The following is a 27,569-nucleotide window of genomic DNA, read 5'->3' on the forward strand; positions in this document are numbered from 1 at the left end:
CTAGATTAACAGAACCCAATTCTACAGACTATCACTCTCAGCTATGGTGCTTCTCGTCAATAATTCCCAAAACAACCAGCCAAATACTAATAAACAAAGCATTACCGTAACAAAACAATGTCAATGCAACTGTGGTCCAAACTACTAAACCTGCCGATGTATTGATACAATTCAATTTCATATGACCCACAATGCTTTGCGAATTCGAAGACGAGGCGTTAAGTCATATTTAATATTTACTGATAGATTACATGATTGTACAAGAGCCCGGGGTATTTAGATAATTGCATTCATATAATAACAGGAGGACGCATGCGATTCTCAACGGGTTTAATGTTACTTTAGTTTCTTTTAAACTCTACATGATACGCTGAATGGTGCATCGTTTGTAATGTTCCTGGTAGAAACCTGTCAAAGACATTAGTTCCGTTTAAAACTTAAGACCTCGCACTGAGTTCAGACTTCAGAAATGAGCGTTAACGATACGTAAGTAACGTAAAAATCTAACACACAACTACCGTTAACGCTAAGTGGGCTTTAGCACTAAATTTAGGCGGTAATATGTCCGCCGTCTTCAATTTTAAACTGGTTGCGACTGGTCCTTGATCAATGAACACCAAGGCCTTTCCACGTTTTCTTAAAATAGTTTATTTGTGCATGAAAGAACATTCATCAGCTTCACTGGCAGGACAAATATCAAAGATCATTCCAAAAATGAGAAAACGAGAGCGTGAATAATTAACATTATGACAGTGGCTTTTCATTTCCTAGTCTTTTATTCATTTGAAATGTACTTAAATATATTCCATATTTCACACCAAGGCATTCCAAAAGACATTACATTTAGTCATACATTGCATATCTATTTTTACAAAACAATTTATGTTGTATAATTATTTGTCTGTTAAAAGAGAGTATTAATAAAATATCAAATATTGAAATTACAATTGGAAAAATCTAAATTTCTTCCCTTTCTTCCCGTTTTATTCTTTTACATTCACGTCAAATAGTTCCCAGTGCTGTAGTAATATTAGCATCATATATCATCTCATCTGTAACAATAGTGATTACACCCTTAGTGCATTAAAAAGCAACAACTACTAACTAGATAAAATAAGATAAGATAATATTGAGATCAATAAAAAACAATCTACATGCGCTTCTACAAATTCATCTTTGATCTTAGATATGTTAATGTACTTTAATGTGTTTTTCGTTACTCTTATTCATTGTATAAGGATGCAATTATGAAGAGTTACTGAAGTGCTCTTTCAGTTATAACAACTGGAACATCTGTTGTTGTTGTGATAAGTCATTTTTAATATATTAAGTAAAAATGTAATTTGGTTGATCTAACTTAAAATATGCGGAAATTGGCATAGTTATATATATGTAATATTTCATTCAAAATAATATATATATCTTAAAGATTTTTTTTTTTTTTAAACGAAGACGTCACCAAAATAGAACAAATAGAACCAAAAAACTAACTCTGTATTTTGCTGCACACTGTACTTGGCATCAATGAAGATGAAAACAATGAGTGAATTCCTCGTTATCATCTCACAGGGCATCAGTCTGACCATACAGAGATCAGTTCCTGCGGAGCTGGTGCTCTTTCGCGCCCGGAGTGAAGGCAGCCGAGAAGGAGGTGCGGTGTCGGGCCTTCACCTGGTAAACAGCAAAGGGAGACACGGTCATGCAGGGAGTCAGAACTCACTTCTTTTAATGCCATATCTACAAATATTCCCAACAAGAGGTCTTTCATTTATTGCATACTGTTTGTTGGATAAAAGATGTGAATGGAGGGGAAATTATTTAATAATAAAAATATAGTTTTAAGCTGCCCACACATTCAGGATTAGTAATGAACCCATTGTTGCAGCTCTGTACACGCTGTGTAGCAATTACACTTACTTGCAGTTTACAGGAAGTTGCCTACATGTAATTGTTATGTTGACTTTAAAAATATATAAACAAATCTAACCATCTAAGACAAACTTAGCTAGCTAGTAAAGTGAAAACATTGATTAGCATGTAAAAGGTTGTTTTACTAAAATGAAGTGGTTGTCCCCTGATCAAGCTCAAATGTACCTACTTTGTTAACTCATTAAGGTAACGCACCTAAAAGGTGAAAATACATAAACCACAGATATGAATGTAAAACGGTCAAAGCAGTTTCAGACTTTTGGTTGAAGGTGTTACTTATCTGCCCGCCAGCTCCTTCTTCAGACAGGATTTAAAAGAGGTGGCGCGCTCTGCAGATTTATAGCCCTGAGAGGTCAGTGGTTGGAGAAAAGACGCAAGGAGGAAGAAGAGAAAACGCAGGGAGAAGAGGTGGGAAGATCGAGGCAAGACAACAGATGGTGTGTTGTAACACAACAGAGGTTGCATCAATGATGGTGAACGATGACAACAGATGAGTGTGTCCGAAAGAGAGGAGGATTGAGGATGCAAACAAAGCAAAGCGAGAGGGAGAGAGAAAGAGAGATCACTGTTAAGAAGCTGCGACCGTGAGGTCAAGAAAGCTTCCAAAGGTCATAAATGGAACAACTGACTGTTAAACAGTGTTTTTAACGTTTGCGGTATATCGGAAAAAGTTTTGACACCAAAAGTGTGTGTCTCACTTCTGTTGTAACGATGCTTTGGAGGGGAGGATTGTACCACAATACGCCACTAGGGAGCAGTATCTCTCCGCGGGAACAACACTATGTACAGTACAGTATGTAAAGCACAGTTTTAAATCACTATTAGGAATTCCATAATACTGTAACCATATTCTCCCAAAAGGTTTTCACCCTGGATGGTCAGAATCTAACTTCTTTAAAAAAACAACCATGCCAATATTTAGACGTATTAGCATCTGTGTTCAATTCAAATTGACTTACGGTCAGAATGACTCCTCTGCTCCATTTTGGCCACATTATTAATTTCCTGTAATTGCCGTTTTAAACTCCCGATGTATACTGTGATCCTTACAATGAATGCAAGGAAGCTCAAACAGTAGGCGGTGTAGCTGTTAGCTGATAAGTAATGATTATCCACAGTCTTCAGGAGCAATTTGGGGTTCAGCATCATGCTGATATTCCACTTTTATGTCCTGAGCCAAAGCTGTCTATTTACTGTTTTAAGTCAATAAGAGTGCTTTCTGTCAAATGGCAACAATCCTTCTGTTTCTTTCACACTCAGTTCCTCACCCTTCCCCCCCTGTGCAGCCGGTCCTTCATTATGCCGATGAACTCCTTGTAGGAGAGCTGGTCATCGTGATCCACGTCAAAGATCTTGAAGATGGTGTTCACGAGGTGCCGTGTCAGCTTCAGCCCAGTGGCCACATACACCGCTCTTGCAAACTCATCTGGTAGGAGAAACAGCTTTGATCATTTAGGCCACTTGTTGTGCATTAAGCTAGAAGGAAATAAAAGCTCAGACCCCCGGCGCCCGCAGCCCCTGCTCCCTTCCTACCTTGTCCAATGGAGCGAGAGGCAAAATTGTACATCTGCATGGCAATGGCAAAGTCCTCGAGGTTGTTGAGAAACTGGAAGAATGATCTGAACTCATCAAAGGTGATTCCCTGAAATAGCAGAAGACAAGACATGTGAATAGCCCATAAAAAGATTTGCTCACCGGAGGAAAAGTAGCTTTATAATAAACGGAACGAGTGTTTCAGCACAGACCGGCGTCCAAAGGAACAGACGTGCGTACAGCATTCAAGACACATCCGCTCTGTAGTCCAAAATATCAACTAACCAAAACAAAGCACAGCTCACCATAACTCACACTATCGATCAATAACTTTGGGATTCCATGAAATAGTCCTATTAATGACTGAAAAGGTCATTAATGACAGGATTGTGTGCGCATGATTTCAAACCTTCTTGCAGTGTTGCATAACCCATTTGCAGACATTAAGAGTGCTGAAGCCATTCAACAAGCAGACGTGGCCACCACATGCTCTCTGCCGTGAGTTGAGATCCAACTAATAGTTCATTCAAAATTTAAACAAATACGGAAATGCAGTCTTTTGTAGGTTTACGTAAAAATAAGGCAGATTTAGATAAAGAGATCGATTGAAAAGTAAACAAGTTATCTTCCCTTAGATGAAAAAACAAACTAACAAAATGGCAGATTAGACTGACAGATTGTAACGGCAGGCTGCATTTTGTACAAAGCCGAGACCAACCTCCTGCTTCTTCCACAGCATGAAAAGGAAAGAAGGAAGGGACAGAAATAGAGTTGGGTTGCATACAGACTACATGCCACTGTGTAAATAGATAAATAAATAGATAGATAAGATGTTCACATGTAGCTGGAAGTGCAGTCAACTGTGTCTTTGTCGTGTGTGTTTGTGGTCGTGTGAGGCAGTGAAGCGTTGAAGTGTGGAGAGCAACAACAGCTTCAGGCACAGATAGTGGTGGGAAATTATGGAGGCTTCAGATGGCTGGAGGGCGGGAGCTCCCATAAAGCAAGCAGAATTCATTTCACCAATTGAGAATTACAAATGCAAAATTCTTTTCTGGATTATTTTTTCTTCAAAATACACAGCAGCTCATTAAACTGATTATCACTGTGACATCCTTTGGAGCCAGTGATTCCCCAAAAGGAGGCGCAATGCACGGTTTGCATTGTTAATATAATCATTTAAAAAAAAAAAACTAGAGCATAAAGTAAGAATGTACCTTTACCCGTACATAAACGACCCCCGCTAACAAACAGTGAGCACGTCTTTGGCCGTACCTTCTCATCAGGTATACAATGGCGGACATTCTCCAGGTAGGCGCTGATGTTTTCCACGTTGGTGAATCGAAGCAGGATTTTGGCAAAGTCTTCTTCACTGATGGTGGTCATCCCCTTAGAGTAGGTCAGAAACTCAATTTCCAACACCTCTGTTTGAAGGTTATCCATGAACCTATAGGAGAATAGATAGATGTTTTCTGAAGCTTTATCAAAAGAAACACGATACTACCGTTACTATATACAGTATTGGCATATATTTCATGCTGTTCCCTACATTCTGTTTAGTACCTGTAGAAGTCATCAAATGTAAGCTCTGCCTTCCCTTTCTTCCCAAAGAAATGGACCAAAAGGGTGGTGTCAATCGTGATACTCTCATCTGCCCGCTGCCAATCATCAGAGAAGGAATACAGAGGATCAATGAGTGACTAATCAATAAACACAAACTATTGTGATCAGCGGGGAAGCAGTGGGCGGGACGAGTCAACCATCAATCCAACATGGCCACTGTGCTGCCAGGCTGGCGGGATGCAGGTTTTTGGTACGGAACGTGCGCAAGAGGAGCAACAAAGAACAAATGGTCAGTCGAATGAACCAGCTCAAGCGGCCATGATGACATCATACCAGTCTAGGCAGAAACAACGTTTCTGTGTAACCTCCTAACTGAATGGGATCACTTTGAACAAATAACAGGCGGCTTCAGCTGATTAAACTTGACGGAAACGTGTCACCGTCAAAGCTTTCAGTCCGATACTGGTCGAATGGGGAAATGACGTAAAATGGACCAAAAGGTTTCTGTCCATTTTATTTATTAACAGTCATGATAGCCACTATCGTTGTCTTTTTAAAGCAAGGAAGGGGAGAGATGCGCCGTTTTATTTTCATGCTACCTAGACTGCCGAGCAGCATGAAACACAGACCACTACTGGTCTGGTGAGGACGCAACAACTGCTCAGGTGTCAGTACACAAAAAGATATCGAGGCACAACGAGCAGCAAACTCATGCAAATGTTCAACAAAGAGGCAAATAACATGTGGTAGAAGAGGGTGAGACGGACAAACACATAACACTATGCTGCCAAACATACACAGACACACTGAGGACACCACATCGCATGCACTTCAAACCATTTGCACCTCAAACCAACAACAACAGCAGCTGCAGCACGCAAGGAATCCCACAGAAGCAGAGAACGCGAGCCGATTCCACCTTGTTCCGTCAACTGACGAGAATCATAGCGTTGTATTTGCAGCTTTGCATTCTTTATTTGATTGTTTTCTCGCTCCCTCTTTATATATTTACTCTGTTTACACAATCTTCAATCTCGGTCTTCCCTCCACAGTTTCTGTTTACAGAAGGATCCGGGTCATTTGAAACATATTCAACAAGTTTGTTTTCATGCTATAATCTGTTGCTTTCTTGCCATCTTCTTTGGGCCTTTTAGGTACATCCCTGTTTATGCTCCCTGACATGTGTACCTCAGAAGGCGATTTAGAGAAGTTCAAGGAAAGACTTGAGACCCAGCGTCAGTGCAGAAAGAGAGGACGTCAATCGTCACTTTCATGCTCTCTCCCGTCCAATCCACTGCCATGCTGAGGTTTATGAAGACACAGGATTGGCTGGAATCTCATGTCTCGTGTGCAGAGGAGGATTATTTGTTGTGCCATTTTTCATCATCAACATAATTATTATCGCTGCCACGATGCCATTCTTGGTTCTACCTTAAGAGCAAAATCCTAAAATCCGACGTGGGACAAGAGGAAAATGTCAAACAAGACGACAGTTTCACAAAAAGCAAAGTGCACGATTCACGTCTTTCACAGATGTTATAGTTGTTGATTGAGAAAAAATTGTGTGTTTAGTTTTTCAAAAATCAGCAAATGACTATAACTGAGGCTCAGGAATAATAATGGAGAGAAAACATATAGTTTAAAATTGAACTTAGGCAAGTGCTGCTCCTTGTTGTCTTTAAACCTTTAAGAATAATACACACAACCCGGGGATGCTCATCATAGATTTCTCTATGTCACGACTTAATGCTAACAGTGATATTTAATAAAAACAAAATCTACAAAATCTACTAAAATCTAATGGGGTAGACAAATGCTGGACTTTGAACTTGTTGTTGGTGCGTTCCCAGGTACGGTGAGAGATGTAGCGCATAAGCCCTGAAGAAATCCCACTGTAATTGATAACTAACTAACTAACTCACTGGATAAAAATGTCTTCTGGGGGAAAAAAGCAATAAAAGTAAAGCCTGTTTTGGGACCATAAACATTAGTGGGACATTCTGACTTGCGCTGCAGTCTCGTCTTTCAGTCTTTGATTGGAAAGACTTTCTTAAAATAAACACAGACAAACTAAAACGAGTTACAGGCGTATCGTTTCAGTGTCGTTTCTTGTTTTTTGGTCTCTCACTTGTTTGAGGGTCTGTTCATGAAGCCTCTGATTACAGGCACACAGGGCAAAAGTAATTCATTTCACCTGACGCATCACTGATGTCTTGGTGACTAATGAGCTGTTCATAGATTTCAACGGCATCCAGGTGGTGTTTCTCTGCCTCCCTTCCCTCCTTTCACAATATCACCTCTTTTCTTCAACAGTTTGTTTTGCTCTCTACTGATGAGAGACAGTTAAAATACTGCCAATCCCTCTGTCCCTCTTTTGAATATGGACACATGAGATGACGGCATTCCGTTGTTGATTTTTGGAAACCTATGAAACCCAAGGTGGTCATCTCTATCTACATGCTATGAACCCGTGTTGTATTTCCCCCAATCACCGTAAAAGCTGCGTTATTTAATTGGTGGCGGCAGAACAAGCAAACCCAAAATTGATATATTATCACGTGATAAAGATTTCATGGCAAACTGGAGTCAGTGTGAACGCCAACATGCCTCCCCAGCAAAGGGAAATGTCTGTCTCTTCAGCTGGTAAATCCTTCACTATGACCCCCGCGAGTCACTGTGCCTCCTGTTTGGAGCCTGCCGGCTCCTGAATATTAGTTTCGTTTGAGCTTTTTCACTGAAAACAACTACCTGCAGCTGCTGAAAACAAGGCTGTGGAGCATCAAACCAAAAGAACGAGCTGAATGAAGCTAAAGCATTTTGTAGAGCTCATGGAAAATGCTGTGTTGAGTAGTAAATCTCGGCGGGTTCAGTACTATGAGTGCAACCTTTCACATTCTGATTTGATCCATTGGTAAGATGAGAAAATCGTGTAAAAGAAAAAGTAGTCAACCAAAAATGTCACTGAACAGAATCTGTGAAATGTCTCTCCCTTTCGCCAAATTATTTTTGTTTTGGCTAATACGAACATCAGCCCGACCTCGAAAAAAGACTTAATGCTGAACGGATCATAACAAGCTTATCATTCCTGGAAGTGTGACAGCACCGGTGTGAGCTCATCATCCCCACGAAGACGTAATGGTCACCCCGCCCACAAGGCACAAGCCAACACCTGGTGCACGCATGTGTCTCTTTGTCCATCTGTGTGAGCCTCAACAGACTTTGATCACGAAGCCGAAGGTAAAAACAGTAATTACTGATGTAAGCACTAAACGGTCTTCCTTACCCTGTGTGAGTAATATACTTTGGAGCTCATTGTCGACTTTAGTAGTCAGTCAGTCAGACTCTACAAGGTAAAAACAACCTGTTCAAACAATTCCTGTTCATTTTTATTTCGCAACTTCTCTCTTATCACCTATTTCCCTCCTCTTGTCACCTCCTTCCATCCTTTCCTGCTCTGACAAACATCTCCCATCTTCTCAGCCTGCCACTCAGGCCCTCCTTCTCTAGACAAAAGCAAAGAGGTATAAAGGTTGACTAATCTGTTGAGTAAACACATCTTTCTCAGAGTACAACCTGCTTCTTTCTTTTCCCCTAAATGCGTTTCCCAAACTTCTTCTTCTCCCTTCACACTTTGTTCCTCGTCATTTGTTCTCTCCGCTGACCTGTGTCATCATCTTGGGGCCTCTCTCACCTGTTTGTTGTCTCTTTGATTTTATCTCTTCCCTTTTTTTTGTTTCTTCTCAGGTGTCCAACGTATCTGATCTGGTTTGTTCTCTTTCTCTCTAATTTACCCCCTTTCCTTTAATCCGTGTTTCACTTTTTGTCAAATTTAAAATCCCCCAAATTTATAATTTCCCTGTTTGACCTCCTAATATTTCCCTCTTCCCATCCTCCTGTCACGGTGTGGTTCACTTCCTGTCTTATTTTGTAGTTTTCTGCCACTCGTGTCCCCGGGTAACTTCACTTCCTGCCTAGTCTCGTCATCCCCTGTGTTCGTCTAATAGTTTCCACCTGTGTCCAATCACCTGCACCTCCCTTGTGTATTTAAGCCATGTGTCTCTTGTGTCACTTGTCGCGTCATTGTCTTTAGCCACGCATGTACTGTCTTTCGTCTTGGATCGCCGTAGTTTCTCGTCTGTGTGCTTTTGCCCCCGGTTCCTGTGTTTTTTGGCCTTTGGACTATTAAAGTCTTTTTGTTTTCAACAAGTCTGCGTTTGAGTCCTGCCTCCCACCCGCAACCCTGACAGAATGACGCGACCAAAAAAGGGCTCAGCAGACCCGCTGCCAGACTACGGTCCGGACTACCTGGACGTAAGGAGTCCCTTCTGGCAGCGGAAAACAAACTGTGTTTTTGGTCCCAGGAGCTATCAGCTCGCCTGCCTCGAGCTCCGAGACCTCCTTAACCCTAGGAGGAGCAAGCGGAAGAAGCGATCTCCCGTCCCCGCTGGGCCGCCGCAGCAATCTCCCGTTCCCGCTGGGCCGCCGCAGCGATCTCCCGTTCCCGCTGGGCCGCCGCAGCGATCTCCCGTTCCCGCTGGGCCGCCGCAGCGATCTCCCGTTCCCGCTGGGCCGCCGCAGCGATCTCCCGTTCCCGCTGGGCCGCCCCGACTCTCACCCATGCCCCCGACCCGACCAGTTCCGGCCCCACGCTCCATGCCCCCGACCCGACCAGTTCCGGCCCCACGCTCCATGCCCCCGACCCGACCAGTTCCGGCCCCACGCTCCATGCCCCCGACCAGTTCCGGCCCCACGCTCCATGCCCCCGACCCGACCAGTTCCGGCCCCACGCTCCATGCCCCCGACCCGACCAGTTCCGGCCCCACGCTCCATGCCCCCGACCCGACCAGTTCCGGCCCCACGCTCCATGCCCCCGACCCGACCAGTACCGGCCCCACGCTCCATGCCCCCGACCCGACCAGTCCCCGCTCCGAGACTCAGGCTCCCTCCCTCCCATCCCATGGTCCTCTCCCACCCTCCCGTTGGTGATTTGAGGGCCGTCTGGGATCCGGCCCTTGAGGGGGGGGCTACGGGGTGGGTTATGGGGGGGGCTGAGCCGCCGCAGACTGCGGAGGTGTTCCGTGTCCCCGAGCCGGAGCAGACTGCGGAGGTGTTCCGTGTCCCCGAGCCGGAGCAGACTGCGGAGGTGTTCCGTGTCCCCGAGCCGGAGCAGACTGCGGAGGTGTTCCGTGTCCCCGAGCCGGAGCAGACTGCGGAGGTGTTCCGTGTCCCCGAGCCGGAGCAGACTGCGGAGGTGTTCCGTGTCCCCGAGCCGGAGCAGACTGCGGAGGTGTTCCGTGTCCCCGAGCCGGAGCAGACTGCGGAGGTGTTCCGTGTCCCCGAGCCGGAGCAGACTGCGGAGGTGTTCCGTGTCCCCGAGCCGGAGCAGACTGCGGAGGTGTTCCGTGTCCCCGAGCCGGAGCAGACTGCGGAGGTGTTCCGTGTCCCCGAGCCGGAGCAGACTGCGGAGGTGTTCCGTGTCCCCGAGCCGGAGCAGACTGCGGAGGTGTTCCGTGTCCCCGAGCCGGACCTCACTGCGGAGGTGTTCCGTGTCCCCGAGCCGGACCTCACTGCGGAGGTGTTCCGTGTCCCCGAGCCGGACCTCACTGCGGAGGTTTCCCGTGTCCCCGAGCCGGACCTCACTGCGGAGGTTTCCCGTGTCCCCGAGCCGGACCTCACTGCGGAGGTTTCCCGTGTCCCCGAGCCGGACCTCACTACGGAGGTTTCCCGTGTCCCCGAGCTGCCGACGACGACTACTAACCCGGACGTTTCCCGTGTCTCCGAGTCTGCCATTCTAGAGACGTTCCGTGCCTTGCAGTCGCCGCTCCGGAGCCGGATTGGTGACCGCCCGCCGGGCCGACCCCCAGAGGCTCCCCGCTCGTCTGGCCGCCCGCCGGGCCGAACCCCAGAGGCTCCCCGCTCGTCTGGCCGCCCGCCGGGCCGACCCCCAGAGGCTCCCCGCTCGTCTGGCCGCCCGCCGGGCCGACCCCCAGAGGCTCCCCACTCGTCTGGCCGCCCGCCGGGCCGCCCGCCAGAGTTTCCAGGGTGGTCCGACCAACGTCTCTGGTTTCCCTCCCCACCCACCCCTTGTTCGCTCTAGTGTTGGCCGTCTGGAATTCGTCCCCTTAAGGGGGGGGTACTGTCACGGTGTGGTTCACTTCCTGTCTTATTTTGTAGTTTTCTGCCACTCCACTTCACCGGTGGTGAAGTGAAGTTACCCGGGTGTCCCCGGGTAACTTCACTTCCTGCCTAGTCTCGTCATCCCCTGTGTTCGTCTAATAGTTTCCACCTGTGTCCAATCACCTGCACCTCCCTTGTGTATTTAAGCCATGTGTCTCTTGTGTCACTTGTCGCGTCATTGTCTTTAGCCACGCATGTACTGTCTTTCGTCTTGGATCGCCGTAGTTTCTCGTCTGTGTGCTTTTGCCCCCGGTTCCTGTGTTTTTTGGCCTTTGGACTATTAAAGTCTTTTTGTTTTCAACAAGTCTGCGTTTGAGTCCTGCCTCCCACCCGCAACCCTGACACCTCCCCCCTTTGTCTGATTTGTCTTTTCCGTCCGTCTGACATCCCGGAGGATGAAAGGCTGCTGGTGGGATACAAGGTCCGTCCCGTTAGGCTCCACTGTCATTATCTTCACCTCAGCTTCCGCTGCCAACATGGCACACAGCCTGTCATTAGTCACTTAGCTTACCAGCACTATTAGCCAGTAGTAATCATTACCAGCAACTTAACCTTGTGTCGGACATATTAGAAAGACAAAATATGTTGGACATGAACCGGCCAAAACGTGAGATTTTGATTTGATTTGAGTTGTAAAGTCTTTGTTTTTTTGGGAAATATCTTGGCAGTTATTGGATGGATGCAAAGGAAACACTGGATTTGTCTTTGTTTCCACTAATTCCGTCCAAAATTACTTGAATGGAGGAGGATGTTTTGGAGGTAAAGTCTGCCAGCTTTGGTCGACATTTGGCTTCCTTCAGTAGTAGAGAACTGTACTACTATACTGAAATAACGTGTATTAAAATAAAACTGTGTGGTGCTTTAATGAACGGGGGGATCCGTAGGCCGCTTTCCTATCATTACACACGGGTCATTAAACATGTTGAGGTGTACGGTGAGAATGATTTGACGGCAAAGCTGCAAAACTAGCCACAACACAGCACAGATAACAAGGAACAGATACACATACATGACACAAAAAGAGACTAAATTATAGAAGGCAAGTGAACAGAACAGGTTATCAGAATATGCAGATGACATTATCTGTTATCTATAAATATTGGATGAATACCGTCACGTCAATAAATGGATTCAATTATTTAGAAATAAGAACCAACAGTTTTAGCAGTATTTGTTGATCAGGAATAACTAAATGACACAATAAAATGGGGAAACCTTTGGAGGAGCCTTAAGTTATCCCAAGAAAAAAAGTATTTTCAGTTTTCAGATGAATGTGTTGTGATTAGTGAAAAGATGTCTTTTAAAGCCCATCCAAGCAGAAACAATCCCAAATTGAGAAAAGAAATGGAGGAATGCGAGTAGTGTCTGTACACTAATAGGTTCCTAAAACAGTGGGTTGGCATATAGTCCTCACAATCATATAGATACAAAGTAATGTTGAGGATAGAACAGGAGAAAGAAAGATGAAAAGGCCGGTCGATGAGATGATCAGAATCAAGCCAAACCAGAGGAAACGTTTTAGAGCGATCAAACCTTTTCTACAACAAGCAAACTTTAAAAACAGTATTTACAAAAAACAATCTTTCACTCCTCATTAATATGAGTAGTAAGTACGATTGGTGCAGATTTAAAAGGTTTGTGCCTTCAAAGCTTTTACACTGAAGGAAAATAATGTCTGGTCTTATTCTGGCCGAGCTTGATCATTGGAGGAGTAACATCAACTGCAGAGAACTGAAGAGCAAAAGGGCAGGAGAAAGGACAGAAAGGACAGAGGGATGTAGGGACAGAGGACAGATGGGTCCAAGTACCTCTGCTAGGTCAGAAAAGAGGACTTGACTGGCGCTTCGCCTCAGAACGTCCCAGTAACTCCGTGCCACAAACTCCTGACTGTCTTTTTTTAGCACCTGTAGGAGTGGTCAAGCAGGACCGGGGTCAGTTCACCTACAGCTCCACCACTTCAGGAAGAAAGCTTCAGCCTCCAATATTCACATCAACAAATCTCAATACACACACAAATTCATGGAGGGATTTTTTTTTTTTGTAAATCCAAACATTAGATATACAGTACAAATACTGCATACACATGTGTCACATCAAGCAATTTTCAATATAAAATAGTGGTAAGTACTTACACGATAAGGCTTATCCAGCATCTGGACTTATTGAAGTGCATATTATGTTATAATGGTTACAACAAAAAGCAAACTACACATACTTTAAATTATTTCCTAAAACTACTTTGATGAAATGCTGTTTGTTATAAAATGGCTAATACAGAAGCGAAGGAAGAAAGACAGTGTAAATGTTTGGAAGTCATGTTTTGTCAATTTTATCAATTTAATTTCCTGTTGTAGTGGTACTGTATCTATTTATAATGTTTGATCCATCTATAATTACCCCCCATCCACTGCAATCCAAGCATTGAAAATACCATTAGCGTCGAACAAAACAGGAATCAAGTGTCAGACAAACACCCTCAGTTATTGATCTGCTGTAAGACCATTAGATCTAAATTCTTTAAACAACTATTCAACAAACTCAAGCAAAATTTGACAGAAAAAACGTTCACATCTAATAGATCTTGCGGAGCAGCAAAACACATCGCTGTCGTGCCGCCTCTGTTCAGAGAGCCGTTTTAAAAAGACAAACCCACGCTGCTGGGCTCCTGACCACCCACCTCGCCCGTCCCTCCGGGGAGAAGTCAGCAACCGTTTTAAAATGACCCTGCACCGCTCCTAACTTCACAGTGGCCACGCAGCTATCCATCACAGCACTGATGTATAGGAGTGTATGTGTCTCTATGTGTGTGTGTGTAAGTGTGTGAGAAATAAGGGATTAGCGTTTGTTGCCATGTTTCTACCGTGTCCAGGAGCGGACAGACCAAACACTGGCTCCAGATGGGGCAATTTGCTTTTCGCAGCACACAGCAGAAGTTTAAGTTGGTTCCAGACTACAACCTCGTCGCTAAATACCCCCAAATCCATCACGCATCAAAGTCATGTGTTAAATTTGACATACTAAACAGACTCAAAAGACAAATGCAACCTGTGTAACAAAACCCAAAACAGGAAGACACACACCGCCAAGCCAACGGCCCCCGTCCTGGCACAGTTTGACCTGGAGAGTATCTGATTGGGTCTGGAGCTTTAGAGTGCCTCAAGTCATTCTAAATCACATCACTCTCTTTTTGTAAGAGTTCATCTCTCCTGACCCCTTAAATCTATTACTCCTATGCTGCCACCCCTCGCTCCATTCATCCAGGCCTCTGCCATTCTCCCTCGCTCAATCACCCGGCTGACCTGACAGATGGACAACCTGTCTCGAAGGAAGTCTCTCTCCACCCTGCTAATTCTTTCTATCCATTCATCCTTTCAAGGGGACTTTCTACAGTCTGCGCTTTATCGAGAACAAAGGGCCGTGTGGACTGCGTCAGGGTTAAGGCGTCTTCAAAGACCAGGTCGGGCATGATACAGAACCCTAACCACCCCAAGGTAATTTACATTTACACCCCCCGAGTCCCCAGAGTAAGGAAAAACATTCCCAACAACACGGGGGGGAGTTTTGCTTGATTATCCCTCATCGGGTATATCAGTCGCATTACAAGATTAATTCAAATAATCTCAGTCAGTGACACTTGCCTACACAAAATTAGATGCCTAATAATGCAGGGTTGAGGGGCAATTAAAGGAACAATTTCAACATTTTCAGAAAGAAATATGCTTGACTCTTGATTCCACTTTTGTGTCCGTAGAGTAAATATTATGTGAAATAAGTGACAGTTGGCTTAGCAGCTATCCTATCTCTCTTTAAGGTAAATAAAACAGAGCCGACTATCAGGCAGAGTTACTTCCTGGAATTGACGTATATGTGCAATAGCTGAGCTATGTTAATCGGCTGATGGTTGTCACATTATATCTAACAAACAGATATGGGAGTGGTATTGATCTAACGCGTGTATGCATAAAACTATTCTTTAATTTGATTTACCAATAGGAAATGAAAGTATACAATATTTTGTACATTTTTGCCCTAATAAAATAAAACTAAAGGAAATATTTCCGAAAAAAATATTGACAGTTTAGTCGACTACAGAGATCAGAGGAGGTTCTGAATATTCTGAATTATTGTTGTTAAAATATCTGTTTAGCATAACTTAATTAGGTTCCTAATGTGGTTTCATTGTTATCTTACAAAATTGTCAATTAAACTGCTTCATTTTTCTAAAGGTAAACCATGTAGCATGTAATATCCCAGCTGACCTCCAGCACTGTTTTTGTTCATCCTTCCATCAATTTCTTTATCTAAGAGGAAACCAAGGGTTTGCGGTTTTGGATACATACGCTGTTCATGGGGGCAACCTGATATCCATAGAGCTGCATACTCTAACACACACACACACACACACACACACACACACACACACACAGAGAGAGACACGTGAAAGAGGAGGACAGCGCATGCAGTCACAAAGGAGGTGGGAGGAAGAGAGAAGGTAAAAGACATGTTAGTACATGCAGAGAGGCCACGGATTCGCTCTGCAGAGGGACGAGTCATTTTCAACACATCTGGGTTCACATTTGGCAACAACACTCACTCTGCATTACGACAATGTGCATTTCACTTCCCATGACATCTCATGTGTTGGAGGAAAATGTGATTTATCTGTCCTTGAATTTACTTAATACATTTTATTGGTATGACTTCTTGTAAGCTAAAAGCTTTACCAGGACAGATCTATAAGACTGACTGATGATATATAAATATATATATATATATAAATCATATATAAACCCATAATCACACTTTACATACAAACATACCACAGACTAGCATTCTTGACAAGGCTCCTTCACATTTCTTCGAAATGAAATGTGAAGATTTTCCATTCTACTTGAGAAAAATATTTTGCCTTTCCGCACTGACCTGTGGCCGACACATATGCCTATTGATATATATTGATACATATGTATTGATATATTAGTAAAAAGCTAATGTCACCAGATCCGACCTATTCCTATTTTGGAATTCATTCGTGCTTGTTTCTAAACCTACACTTTACGAGTGTAGCTGTTTCTCCAAAACTTAAGTTCCAGAAGTGAACAAATTATTTCAAGAGTGTATCCAATCCAACGAGTACGAGTAAAAAGCAAAAACATACTGCAAAAACATTTATTTTAGACAGCCTGCACCCAAACGATGGATTTAGCTAATAATACCTGTATGAATACAGATGAGAGTTAACTTGGGAGGATGCTGACAGGGTCACTTTCAACACACAACTTCAGTAACTGAGAGTTGATGTTCTCCAGTCATGGATGTATTGAAATGCCATTTTAAGAGGGACCTAACTTTTAATAAATGTTTATTTTTGACTGTTGTATTACAACAACAAAATTGTTTAACTTGTTGCAAGTTTAGACAGTGGCTTTACTGAAGCCCATGTCCTTAAATACTTAAGAGGCTTTTTTCTCTTTACACACAAATACACATCCTCATCCTGCGTTACCGATCTCTTACCAACTGTGCTGACTTCTCAACATCTCCTTTCCTCCCTTTCTTCTCGTTTTTCTTCCGGAAGATCTCCTGAAGCTGTAATACAAGAAGGAATTAGGGTCCTCTTGACAAAACAGATTTAAAGCCCTGTATGAAGCGTGCCTGACACTGTTCATTTTGAGATTATTATTCCCTTTATTTGAATGAATTTTTAAAAATCATAGCGTCGCCAAACCCCTTGATGTGGGAATGTTTTTTTCCATTGCAGCACCTGTCCACTCCCACAGGATCATCAGCCATTACGTCCCAGTCCTGCTGATGTACCCCCCAACTCCCACCAGCCCCGCAGGGATTCTGATCACTTCCTGCCTGCAGCAGTGTTTTAATTTGAAAAGCTGGTGGTTCCATCTCACAGAGGAAAGTAAGACATGTGCTACATATAGATTTTAATCTAAAAAAATGCTAATAGTTAATGTATACCCTGTCCTCAGAGATAGGGAGAATCAGCTTTTAAATTCTTCTGAAAGTAACAAAAACATACTCACTAACAATCACACTTGTTGTCTATATCTTTAATGCTTGTCCTTTCGCCGCGACAGTGAAATGTCATGTTAATAATAACAAAGGAATTAAGTCATGGGATGGATTTTCTCTCTGTGTCAGAGACTCACCACCAAGAACTCCCTCTTGTCCACCATCTGGTTGCCGTCTGCATCAAACATATTGAAAGCAATCTTGAAGCCAGCATGAGGTTCTGGAGCACAGAGAGGAGAGCACATAGGGTGAGTGTGGGAGAATGGAAGAATGGCCAATAGGCTAGAGGGGAGGGAGAGGGGGCGCGTGGCTACATCTAAATGTGCTATTCAAAAGTAATCAATAAAACCCTTCCATTCTTTTTAGATATGAGGTATAGCTATTGACTGACCAAATCAAATTAAGCTGAAGTCACGTTATGTCTTTATTTTAGAAATTCCAGAATGCGTTTTTGGTATACAATACAATACAATACAAACTGCAGTACATTCATGTTCTCACAGAGTAATGGTGGCAGCAGCCGTTCTTTTCTTTTTTTTAAAATAAGCCTCACATCCCTTTCTATGTTTGAGTCATGAAAGGCTTTAGGTTGACATGTTTTTTTCCTCTTCTTTTCTCAGTTTCTTGCTCACCCCAAGGGGAAGGGGAAACCCACTGGATGTGTGTCATAATTGCCTCTTATTAAGTCCTGGGTGGGCCTGAGTACAGTTCATATACCTTCACTAAAATGGGCCCAGCATACCGCCACAGTAACGTGAGAGTGAGACAGAAGGAGGAAGTATGAGACGAGAAGAAGTGAATGAGGATGTGTAGAGAGACGGAATTGACTCACTTGTCAGGATGCAGAGCAGGAACAGGTACTCTGTGTATGAGATGATTCCTGGTAATGACACCAAGACAGAGAGAGTTAAAGAAAAGGTCACACACAACACAGACATACACACACAGGCAATGTTTACAGATGTTCAAAGACCGTGGGCCCTCTGACACACACACACTGACACACATAATCCCTCCTTTCATGAAGATAGCATCTTAAAATGTGTCTTCTGGAGCTGAGCTGCCAAAAGCCATTTGGCCACACACCGTTTCTTCTTCTACACCCCGAGTGTCCAAAGTAAAGACAGAGGTGGGTCGGGGTGTGTGCATGGGTCTGTGTTTGGATAAGCAAGTGAAAAATGTTTTAGGAGGTGATCCTTTCTTGCCTCAGGCCCATTTAGACATCTTTGTTGCTCCATCTCATCCCTCTCTCCCTCTTTTTCGCTTTCTGTCTGATCGCTAAGATAGTTCAGGGTGACTCGCTTGAGTGTTACGGGGGACTGCTTTCCCATGTGTGTGTGTGTGTGTGTGTGTGTGCGTGTGTGTGTGTATGTACGCATGTAGGTGAACATGACACCAGTCAAACCACCAGTGTGAGCCTTGTGTGCTCCTGATGGCTGCCTGCTTTGTGTGGAGCAGCTGGTTTGGAAATGAATGCTCTTTTCCATGTGTAGACTGAGAACAGAAGAAACAACTCAAGTTTCTAAAATCCATTCTGTGTTGATTCTTTTATGGTGGCTCAATAAAAACATATGGGTCAGCAGGTAGTAATCATTCTAGATGAATGATCTGTATATATAAAGTTGAGTTTACTACTATTGGTGGTGTTTGCATAGATTTTTTGTATTTGCAAGAATGCTTGAGTTGCACATTTTAAAGTTGTGTTAGTCTCAAATCAGATGCACATTAAAATAAAAAGGTTGATAATGACAAGAGCATTTGTTGGTAAATCTGATCCCAGTGATAATCTACACCACAGTCTCCTAATCATTCAAATTCAAATGTTCGTACAACTACTGATTTGAAGGACAGCTGATGACAGATTTACATTTACTACGAGATGTAGACGCAGATAACCAGCATGCTACTGTACCTTAATAATCATCTAACCATGAGCTTATCACGGCTTTGAATACATTGGATGTTTCTAAAACAAGGCACTGTGCCACACAACATCTGTATGATCTACACACACACACACACACACACACACACACACACACACACACAGACAGGCAGACATACACAGCAGCATTCCATTGTCTGACAGTCATTCTCAGAAATCCCAAGCCAGCCCAAGGATTTTAACTGTCCTCGCTCATCATTGCATGAAGAGGAGAGCGTGTCCTGACATCACACGCATAGAAATATATAATATAAACACTCCCTTATATACAGCTGGTAAGAGGGCCGGTATTATAAGGACGTGGAATTTAATAAATGGGTGAATTGTTTAGCAGTGATAAAAACAAATATGTATGATCGATGAATGCTGACGCGCGTGTGTGTGTGTGTGGTCTTGGCAGGATTCCATTAGCAATTTCAACAGACATGCACCTTCTATAATCTTCTTTTTCCCCATGAGGACATGAATAGTTTGACCGACTCTCTCTTGTCTCTCGTTCCTAATTTCCAACTTTTTCAACTGCTCTTTGTCTCCCACTCCTCGTTTAGGTGTCTCATTTTCTCTCTCCCTCCTCGCATCTCTCTTCTATCGTCTTCTTTTCTTCTTTCTTTTTTAATTCTCCATCTATTTTTCCCTGTTGTCTTTGTGTTTTCTCTTTCTGTTTCACACAATAGCAACAATAATTTGCATGAGGGATATGCACCTGGATACCGGTCACTGAAGTGTAAATGTAGGACACACACATACACATTAGTTAGAAGGTGTAAAACATTGTCATGGCAGAGGAAGAGAGGGAATGTTATATTTAGCAACTCCCAGTGTGAGTGTGTTATATTATCTCTATGGGGATTCACTCACAGACTGTGTGGTTCCTGTTACGCGCTGATGCAAACGCATTAATTATGAGGAGCGTTTATTCCTCTCTCCCTGTCTTTGGTTCTGTATTATTTGTTATTATATAATATGCAATCAGGAGGAGAGGAGGTTTATTTTTAAGTTTTTTCAGCAGGTTATTTGGCTGTAAGAAGGGACAGCATGGCTCAAACACCGGATTAGAGACACCTACAGTGACACACACACACACACACACACACACACACACACAGAGTTAAGACCTCGTATCCGTACACTTGAAAGCTGCGAGTGCTGTTAATTTACGAAGCAAAACAAACTGTAAAAACCCAATCCTACTCTGATACATGTATTTAGGTTTGTTTGTGTGTAGATATAATGATGGTGCCTTTGTTACTGTTTTTTGTGTGTGTGCGTGTCTGTTTTTCCCGACCTCTTTCTCTCAGGTTGCGAAACAGTTTGGAGGATCCTCTCCATACTGGGGGAGTTTCGGACAAAATTTTCTCCAGCTCCTGGTATAAAAACAAACAATTTACGAGTGAGTGGCCTGACATACACCGAATGACCAAAGGCCAACATCTCATTGAATTGAATGAGAAGGTGTGTCCAAACTTTTGACTGGTACTGTATATGCGGAGCACCAGTTTCTCTTTCTTTTCAACTCAACATGAGATGGGTCCTGCTTTTGCATGTAACCTCTGTAGTACTGCAGAGAGAAGTAATGGAGATGTGTACTGCATGCATGAAATTAACACTGCTAACAAGAAGACTGCTAGTTGATGTATTAGGATTTCAAAACGGTACCAATATTTTCTTCTTAATTTAATTGCTGTGTGGACGCCATCTGCTCTTCTCCCTTAAATACAGTGACAATAAAACTGATAATGATATGCAATCACATATTAATGCTACTGTACATGTAGAACCTTCTAAGAACCTCAACAGTCATGGAAAAATCTGGATTTTATCTTTGCAGAGGCTGCAACAGATGTATTGTGCAACCGATGCCTGCAACAGCAGAAGAAAGAAGCATTAGGAGTGTGTCCCCCACCTGTTTGGCCAGGGACCTCCAGGGCCTCTTGTCTGCCAGGGATCCAGACAAAAGAGGAGAGAAGAAGAAGGGAAAGAGGAGAAGAGAGTTTGGGTGGGCTCGGTCAGATAACATCTGTATGATCTAGAAATGGGTCTTAATGTGCCGAGTACAGTCACAAAACACGCACACCGGCACACGCAGACACACTCACCGTATATACACTGTCATCATCACAGGCCCATTTGTACCCTCTAAAGTGCCCCGTGCTTGTCTTTGTAGTATGTGGAATGTCCCCGTAAAAGCACATACTACTTTTGTTCTGTTTTATACAACAAAGTTCATCTAATTCAACTTCAAAGGGGGCATTAGAGGATGTCGGCTGCTGAGAGGATATGTGCGGCTGTATCATATGTCAGTGAGCCAGGGCTGATGTAAACACACGCATACAGGTGCACTGTTTGCACGCAATACTATCGCACACCAGCTGAAGAATTCAGAATTGCTATTTTGGTGTTTGTGATAATCTTTGGGGGCCTATTGAAACCAGTTGTCCTAAAGTAAAAAAACAAGTTTAGTGTCTGATTTAGATATTTACCGGTTGAGCGAAAAAGGTAAATACGAGCAACTGGAATGTGGAGAAGTCGAGTGTGTCTGTGTATGCGTGTGTCTGACTAACATTAACCGCAGACTAAACAATAGCTGTAAAGCCATCTGCTTTGAGGCTGTCTGGACGGGACTAATCTGTTACGACTGGCAGCAGGCTGACAGAAAAAGACAAGCTTAAAGCACAGTTGTGTTGCTGTGTTTTATAACTTGCAATAAAAAAAATGAAATAGGTAGGACACTGAGATCTACAACGGGACATACATTTTAAAGCAGAGATGGTCATCTCCCAACTAATAACACGTATAATTTAGTTGGTTATCAAAATCATGATTATAACAAAATTAGGCTTTGTACCAATTCTAAAATACAACCCTAATGTAATATTTTGATCCAAAAGCATCTGTAAAATGGATGTTATACGAAGTGAATATAGTCGGTAGTTTTATCAAAAGGAAATGAAATGCATGATGTCACAAGTAAATGGAAATACATCCAAATTTTGATACAGTCATACAGATCTAAACCACATGTTGAGGTAGATAAAAAATAAGTGGATAACTACGTGAAACTGAAATGGCTGGGATTCAATTAGGGAATGTAATTTCTCTTGAGATGTTTTCTGACTGAAGTTTAAAGATAATTTGGGCCAGGAAAGCGTGGTCTCTACACAACATACAAATGGCGAACATACTTCTGGGTTCGCTCATGGTGACCGACTCGATGAAGTTCTGTGGTGTCATGTAGAGCTGCCCTTCATACTCCACTGAGCTGAAAATGCGGAAGCGATGCTCGTGTGACGACATGTAGACGTCTCCATCCTCAAAGTCAAACGGACTTTCCTGCAGACATAAATGCAAAGACCAAACAAAATATTACTGCCTGTTGTGCTGTTCCTGCTGTTTTTGTTGTCAGTTTTTTTGTAGGTTTTATTATTTTAGGCTTTTGCACAACATTATTTGAAGCATGAACATCATAGTTACAGATGAGCAATGTGTCGGCCAAACAATTTAGCTGCAGCGTTAAATAATCCAAACAGTGATGGGTATTAATGTGCCCCAATGATCACAGTCTGAATGTCACTTCGGATCTGTTGAGAGAAAAGTCTCTGGGGAGAATATAAACTTTCCGTGCCTCTACTTTTGAACCTCTATAATGAGGAGATCCATATATTCTTGGCATTTACTGTCTCTATTTAGCTCTCTAGGATTATAAACAGTCAGCACCTCTGCCGCAATACAATAATACACACACACACACATGCACAAACATACACAAATTTTACTTTACTTTGTCACTACTTTCCACCTGATTAGCATCTCTCTCTCTCTCTCTCTCTCTCTCTCTCTCTCTCTCTCTGTTGGAGAGCTGCTACGCCGACAGATTGTGCTGCATGAAGCTGTTTAATTAGCAGAGAGATTTCCAAAATTAAACCTGTTTGGCCGCAGGGCCCAGCACTGCCAGGTTCCTGCTCGGCTCAGCTAACATGCTAATGAGCACACGGATTCATTCATGAGGCTTTGATGCTCCGTTCACCGAGGGGGCTTTTGAAGGCGTGCATAGGAGATGAGCGCCCGGCCTCGTAGGAATGCACTGTACTCAAGTGTGTGGGCACAGACGCCCGTGGCCTCGGCTCTCACTAATGAATGAAGTTCATAAAGTTCTGGAAAGGCATCTAGGTTCACATGCCACTCTGCACAACATGATGTAAAAAGTATGGCATAAAAAGGAATTCATTGGGGGAATTCATTTTTAAATAAAAAATAAAAATAATCAAATGGCAGTGATTTGAAATGACAGCATGGTCTGTTCTTGTGTAGTTATAATGTCCTAAACCTGTTACCGTTGCTTTCTCTTGTTGTTTCTCAGACTGAGTAGCAGATGCTCCGGGTGTTTCCCCCTCAGGAAAACCGGTGTCCTCCATTAACAGCTGCAGCTTTTAGTAAATTTACTCAGTTTGCTCAAAAATAAACCGTCCTAACCCTCCCATGTTCCCTCTTTAAGTTTAATTATCTGATATCAGTCAAGCAATCTAGCAAGCTAATGTCCCATCTTTTGAGTCTGACGTTCCAGAAGTCCTTAACACGTTTATGTACAAATAACAAGTTACGGTCCAGCGTTCAGGCAGGAAGACCATCTCCTGACGCGAGGCTCGTAGGCCTCTCGCTCGTCCTGAGCCCCCACCAGCAGCACATAATATACACCGGCTGTCACTGTCAGAGGAGTCATATCAGCTGTTTATCAGCTGGGCGCCTCCAGCCAATAAGCGCAGAGTCACACCCTTTTCGCAAGCCTATCAGCTGTTACCGTCTTTTTTGAATGTGCTGCATCCCTGTGTATTCTGTGGCTGCCGCTCAGGGCAAACACAGCGCGATATCAAATCCCCTCGTTGAGTTCAAGTGCCAAATTTGGTGTAAATCATGAATGCATCGTTCGGCTTAATAAATGTTGTGGTGGTATGAGACTTGAACTTACAGTTTGCCATGGATTTGGAAGTAAGACATGCATTTTTTTCTGAGGTCTTGTGAAACCTAAGCTGAGTCTGGTCCTTCCATCTCAGGCTTCTGGTCATCAGAGTAGGCAGGTCTTAGTAAGTCCCCCGATTGCAGGTCTCGGAGAACTTGTGGGCCCCCGCAGCTTTGTTTAAGCCTTATCCTTCAGAATCTGTGTAGGCTACCTTTACTTACTGAGTAACAGAATGCTGTGTTTCCCTTTTCCCCACTGGAGATAGTCTGTTCCCAAGTTGAGTGGCCATCAATACACCATATTCTCCAGTCATGCGTTCCGTCTGCCTTCGTATTATCCAACTTACTGATAAATTACCCCTCCTTCATCCCAGTCTCCTCAAAGGCAACTATTTCCTCCCTGGTACAGGAGACCTAACCTTTACTTTACACTATTGACTGATACGATGCGTTCTAGACCTAAAATAAACCACAGGTGTCTGTTTATTTCAGTAGCACTACAAAAAAAGCCGCTATTTTTAATGTGCAGGATACTGTACACATTTCAGTAAGATTGCATGTGTTATAAAAATAATTTCAAATGCAATCAGCCTGTAGCTTTTATGTGCTCATGCAGGTAAACGCAGGCATCAGATCAGACTTTGTATTGGCATACATCATCAAAGGACTTGGATTGTCGCTGGGCCCAAAACATCTTGATTGATTGAAATATCGCTATTGTCATAGCTACATGAAGTAGCTGGTGAGTATATCAACACATCTGGTCGCTGTAGTAAGTACAGTATTTATGACATACGGTATGTATTGGATTATTTATGTAAGTGTTCTCTGAATGCAATGACTACTCTGAGATTCCCTTCCAGTTAAATTAGTTGCACCACTTTAACTGTAAACATTTGATTATCCCACAATTATATAATCTTTGTCTTGAAATGGATAATTACAAAAACAAAAACGTAGTGTATTTGTCTAGAGTGAATAAACAGTGTCCCAAAACAAAGGCCAATGACGTACTTACTAAATCTGTACCTTTCTCACAACATGTCTAACCTGCATTTATAATATTTTACTCTATATTTTGTGTGCGGAATCCCTATATATTTGCACTTGCAGTATTTTATGCGTTGGCTTCTCTTATTTATTAAGAACATGTTTACATGTTAGTTGATGTAATATTAAATAACACAATCATATAATAAACTTTTAAAAAATTGAAAAGCTACCTTCTGCGTACCTTTTAATTTGATCTATTCGGTTGCTAAAAGTAAATAACAAAATCTTGCATTGGGATTGTTTCAATTTTGATTATTGACACTTGCAGGATTAAAGGATCAAAGTACGTTTTTCCACAACTGAAAACTTGGTTGATTTTCATAGCTGTCTGTTGAAGTTAACATTAAACTTGAGTTACAACTAAATTACTATTCACTATCTTAGCCTCGTGGGAACTAGCACTTCACCAGCGACTTCTTTTGCCTTCCTCTGGAAACGTTGTGGTGAGCAGTCCATCCTCCACCTGCTGTCCTTTCAGCACCACCTCCGACGGAGAGCGCCACTCACTGCGTCTGCGCGCGCCCGTCGTCCTGTGGCCAAACGGTGAGGAAACTGTTTCCACTGGGCGTGCTGGGAATGAATGACCCCGTTTATTCCACCCGAGAGGAAAACTACGAGACTGCCGGCCCCGCCGTGGCGACAGGACACAAGTAGGTCTTTAGAAACGCGGGTCTAGTGCTGTGCGGAACCTAGCGCTCTCTGCCTGTTCTCTCACAGGCCTCTGCGCCCACACCGACGAGAACGACCGACCACGCAGCTCCTGCCCCGCCACCGCAGCCCGAGGAGTCTCGGCGCCACGTCCTACCTTCTCCTTGGCTTCGACGGACGGGATGGTCGGGAGCGGACCGGTGACGCGGCGCCTCTCCATCCTCTTGCTGCCCGCGCGGCTCGTCGTATCGCGGTAGAAGTACAGCGCCACGGCGCCTCCCGTCGCCAGGCACGTCCCGACGGCCAGACCCCTGCGCGTCCTTCCTCCTCCAGCCGCCTGACCGCCGACCTGCTCGTACCTCGCTGCCGCCAAGAGGTTTACTTTACCGGCCAGCGCTGCCACTCTTCGGAAAGCGGCCATTGCTGCTGCTGTTGCTGCTGCTGTGCCGCTGAACGGTGACAACTTTGAGGGGGGGGAAAAAAAGATCGCGTTTTCTTGCTTTCATCGCGAGATGTGCGGGGACCGTGAAGGCTGCGCAAGGTCCCACGCAGAGTGGAGAGGATCTGATGGCTACTGGGTGAGAGGCGGAGATGACTTTAACCGTGGTCAATTATGAAGCAGAAATGGTCGAAGGTAAACAGTGAACAAGCGTAATCCATCGGATTTCATGTTGTACCACGGAACAAATTAAACCGTCCACCTATATTATGTGCAGAACACCTGATGTGTTCAGGTGTTCTGCACATAAATAAAAGTAAAAAAAATAACGGAAATATTTCTTCATACAGTATCCAGTAATACTTTTCAAATACTCATGAAACACCTCAAAATTGTTATTGTGCAAATGTCCACCTGGCAAGACTAATACTTCCCACAACTGTGTCAGGACATCAGTGAAAAGACAAAAAAAGTTAGAGAAGCACATTTGTTAATCTATTAGCTTAAATGCCTCATGAGGCATTTAAGATAATAGATTAACAAATGTATATGCATAGGTGAGTCTTGGAATATACTTGAAGAGATCCTTGTTTACTAATCTTGTGACTAATGATACTAAAATGTATCAAATAAGTTTTAGATTGAGGGTCAGTGTGGTATCTGATTTCCAGTGGAAAGTTCAGGATCAAAGGAGCCAATCGAGAGCAGATATCAAACGAATATCAAAGATGAACCCTTCATTTAAGTCTTTACATGTGAGACTGATGTTAACCTGATGGGGCTTTTCTTATGACTTTGATGCAGAGAGAATAAAGGAGAGCAGTTGAACACATGGCCTATCACCTGTTCACACATGAAGAGGAGATCACCCCGGCCTATGAGGACAATTTAGCCAAAAGTTGAAAACAGATCAAACAATGACTATCAAAACCTCTTGGTACAAATAAACCCTTCAAAGGATTGAGTAGATTTGATTTGAGTAGATCCTTTGATTACTTTGGTCATACAGATGATTAGCCTTGTGACTGATATGCTTCCTAATCGGTTCACTGATGGAGATAGAAATATTAAATAATTAATGCAAAATAACAATCGGCCCGTAAGAAAAATACTCAAATAGTTGAATGGCTACAATTGTGACACATTTAACCTAATTGACTGAGACTGCATTCAATATTGACCGTCACTTCTGTCAAGCTTAAGTAACAGGGCTCTAAACACATTAACCTGTGCACGCCCTCATTTGATAACTGTTTGCAAAATAAAGGAACAAGCTTTTTTTGAGGTTGATTTTTTTCATGGCCT

General features: G+C 43.3%; 1 protein-coding gene across 4 annotated transcripts; it reads right to left on the reverse strand.

Annotated features, from left to right (window-relative positions):
- Window positions 1-632: 632 nt before the first annotated feature.
- On the reverse strand, window positions 633-26,304 carry micu3a (mitochondrial calcium uptake 3a). 4 transcript variants are annotated; one of them, XM_040186524.2, is made up of 15 exons: window positions 25,983-26,304; window positions 22,354-22,501; window positions 21,075-21,106; window positions 20,457-20,535; window positions 18,059-18,106; window positions 17,364-17,446; window positions 16,717-16,788; window positions 15,540-15,581; window positions 13,008-13,103; window positions 5,023-5,117; window positions 4,735-4,906; window positions 3,463-3,571; window positions 3,198-3,355; window positions 2,210-2,274; window positions 1,536-1,674 (listed from the first exon to the last, which is right to left on the reverse strand). In XM_040186524.2, exons 1-15 carry the CDS (start codon window positions 26,244-26,246, stop codon window positions 1,668-1,670), a joined length of 1,470 nt encoding a protein of 489 aa, XP_040042458.2. In that variant the 5' UTR covers window positions 26,247-26,304; the 3' UTR covers window positions 1,536-1,667. The 4 variants fall into 4 exon arrangements, with proteins under 4 accessions (XP_077936624.1, XP_040042458.2, XP_077936623.1 ...); XM_078080497.1 differs by lacking the exon at window positions 15,540-15,581; XM_078080496.1 differs by lacking the exon at window positions 1,536-1,674 and having other exon boundaries at window positions 2,067-2,274.
- Between the last annotated feature and the right edge of the window lie 1,265 nt (window positions 26,305-27,569).

Source organism: Gasterosteus aculeatus, chromosome 9 (genome assembly GCF_964276395.1).
Source record: "Gasterosteus aculeatus chromosome 9, fGasAcu3.hap1.1, whole genome shotgun sequence".
NCBI lineage: Eukaryota > Metazoa > Chordata > Actinopteri > Perciformes > Gasterosteidae > Gasterosteus > Gasterosteus aculeatus.

What these genes read in the sequence shown, in the direction of transcription:
- micu3a (XM_040186524.2), bottom strand. Translation starts at nt 26,246, where the DNA reads ATGGCCGCTTTCCGAAGAGTGGCAGCGCTGGCCGGTAAAGTAAACCTC. An exon ending in TCGCAACCTGAGAGAAAGAG is followed by an intron (nt 18,107 to 20,456) that starts GTCGGGAAAAAC and finishes TGTCATTACCAG; the next exon opens with GAATCATCTCATACACAGAG. An exon ending in CTCTCGCTCCATTGGACAAG is followed by an intron (nt 3,356 to 3,462) that starts GTAGGAAGGGAG and finishes TTCTCCTACCAG; the next exon opens with ATGAGTTTGCAAGAGCGGTG.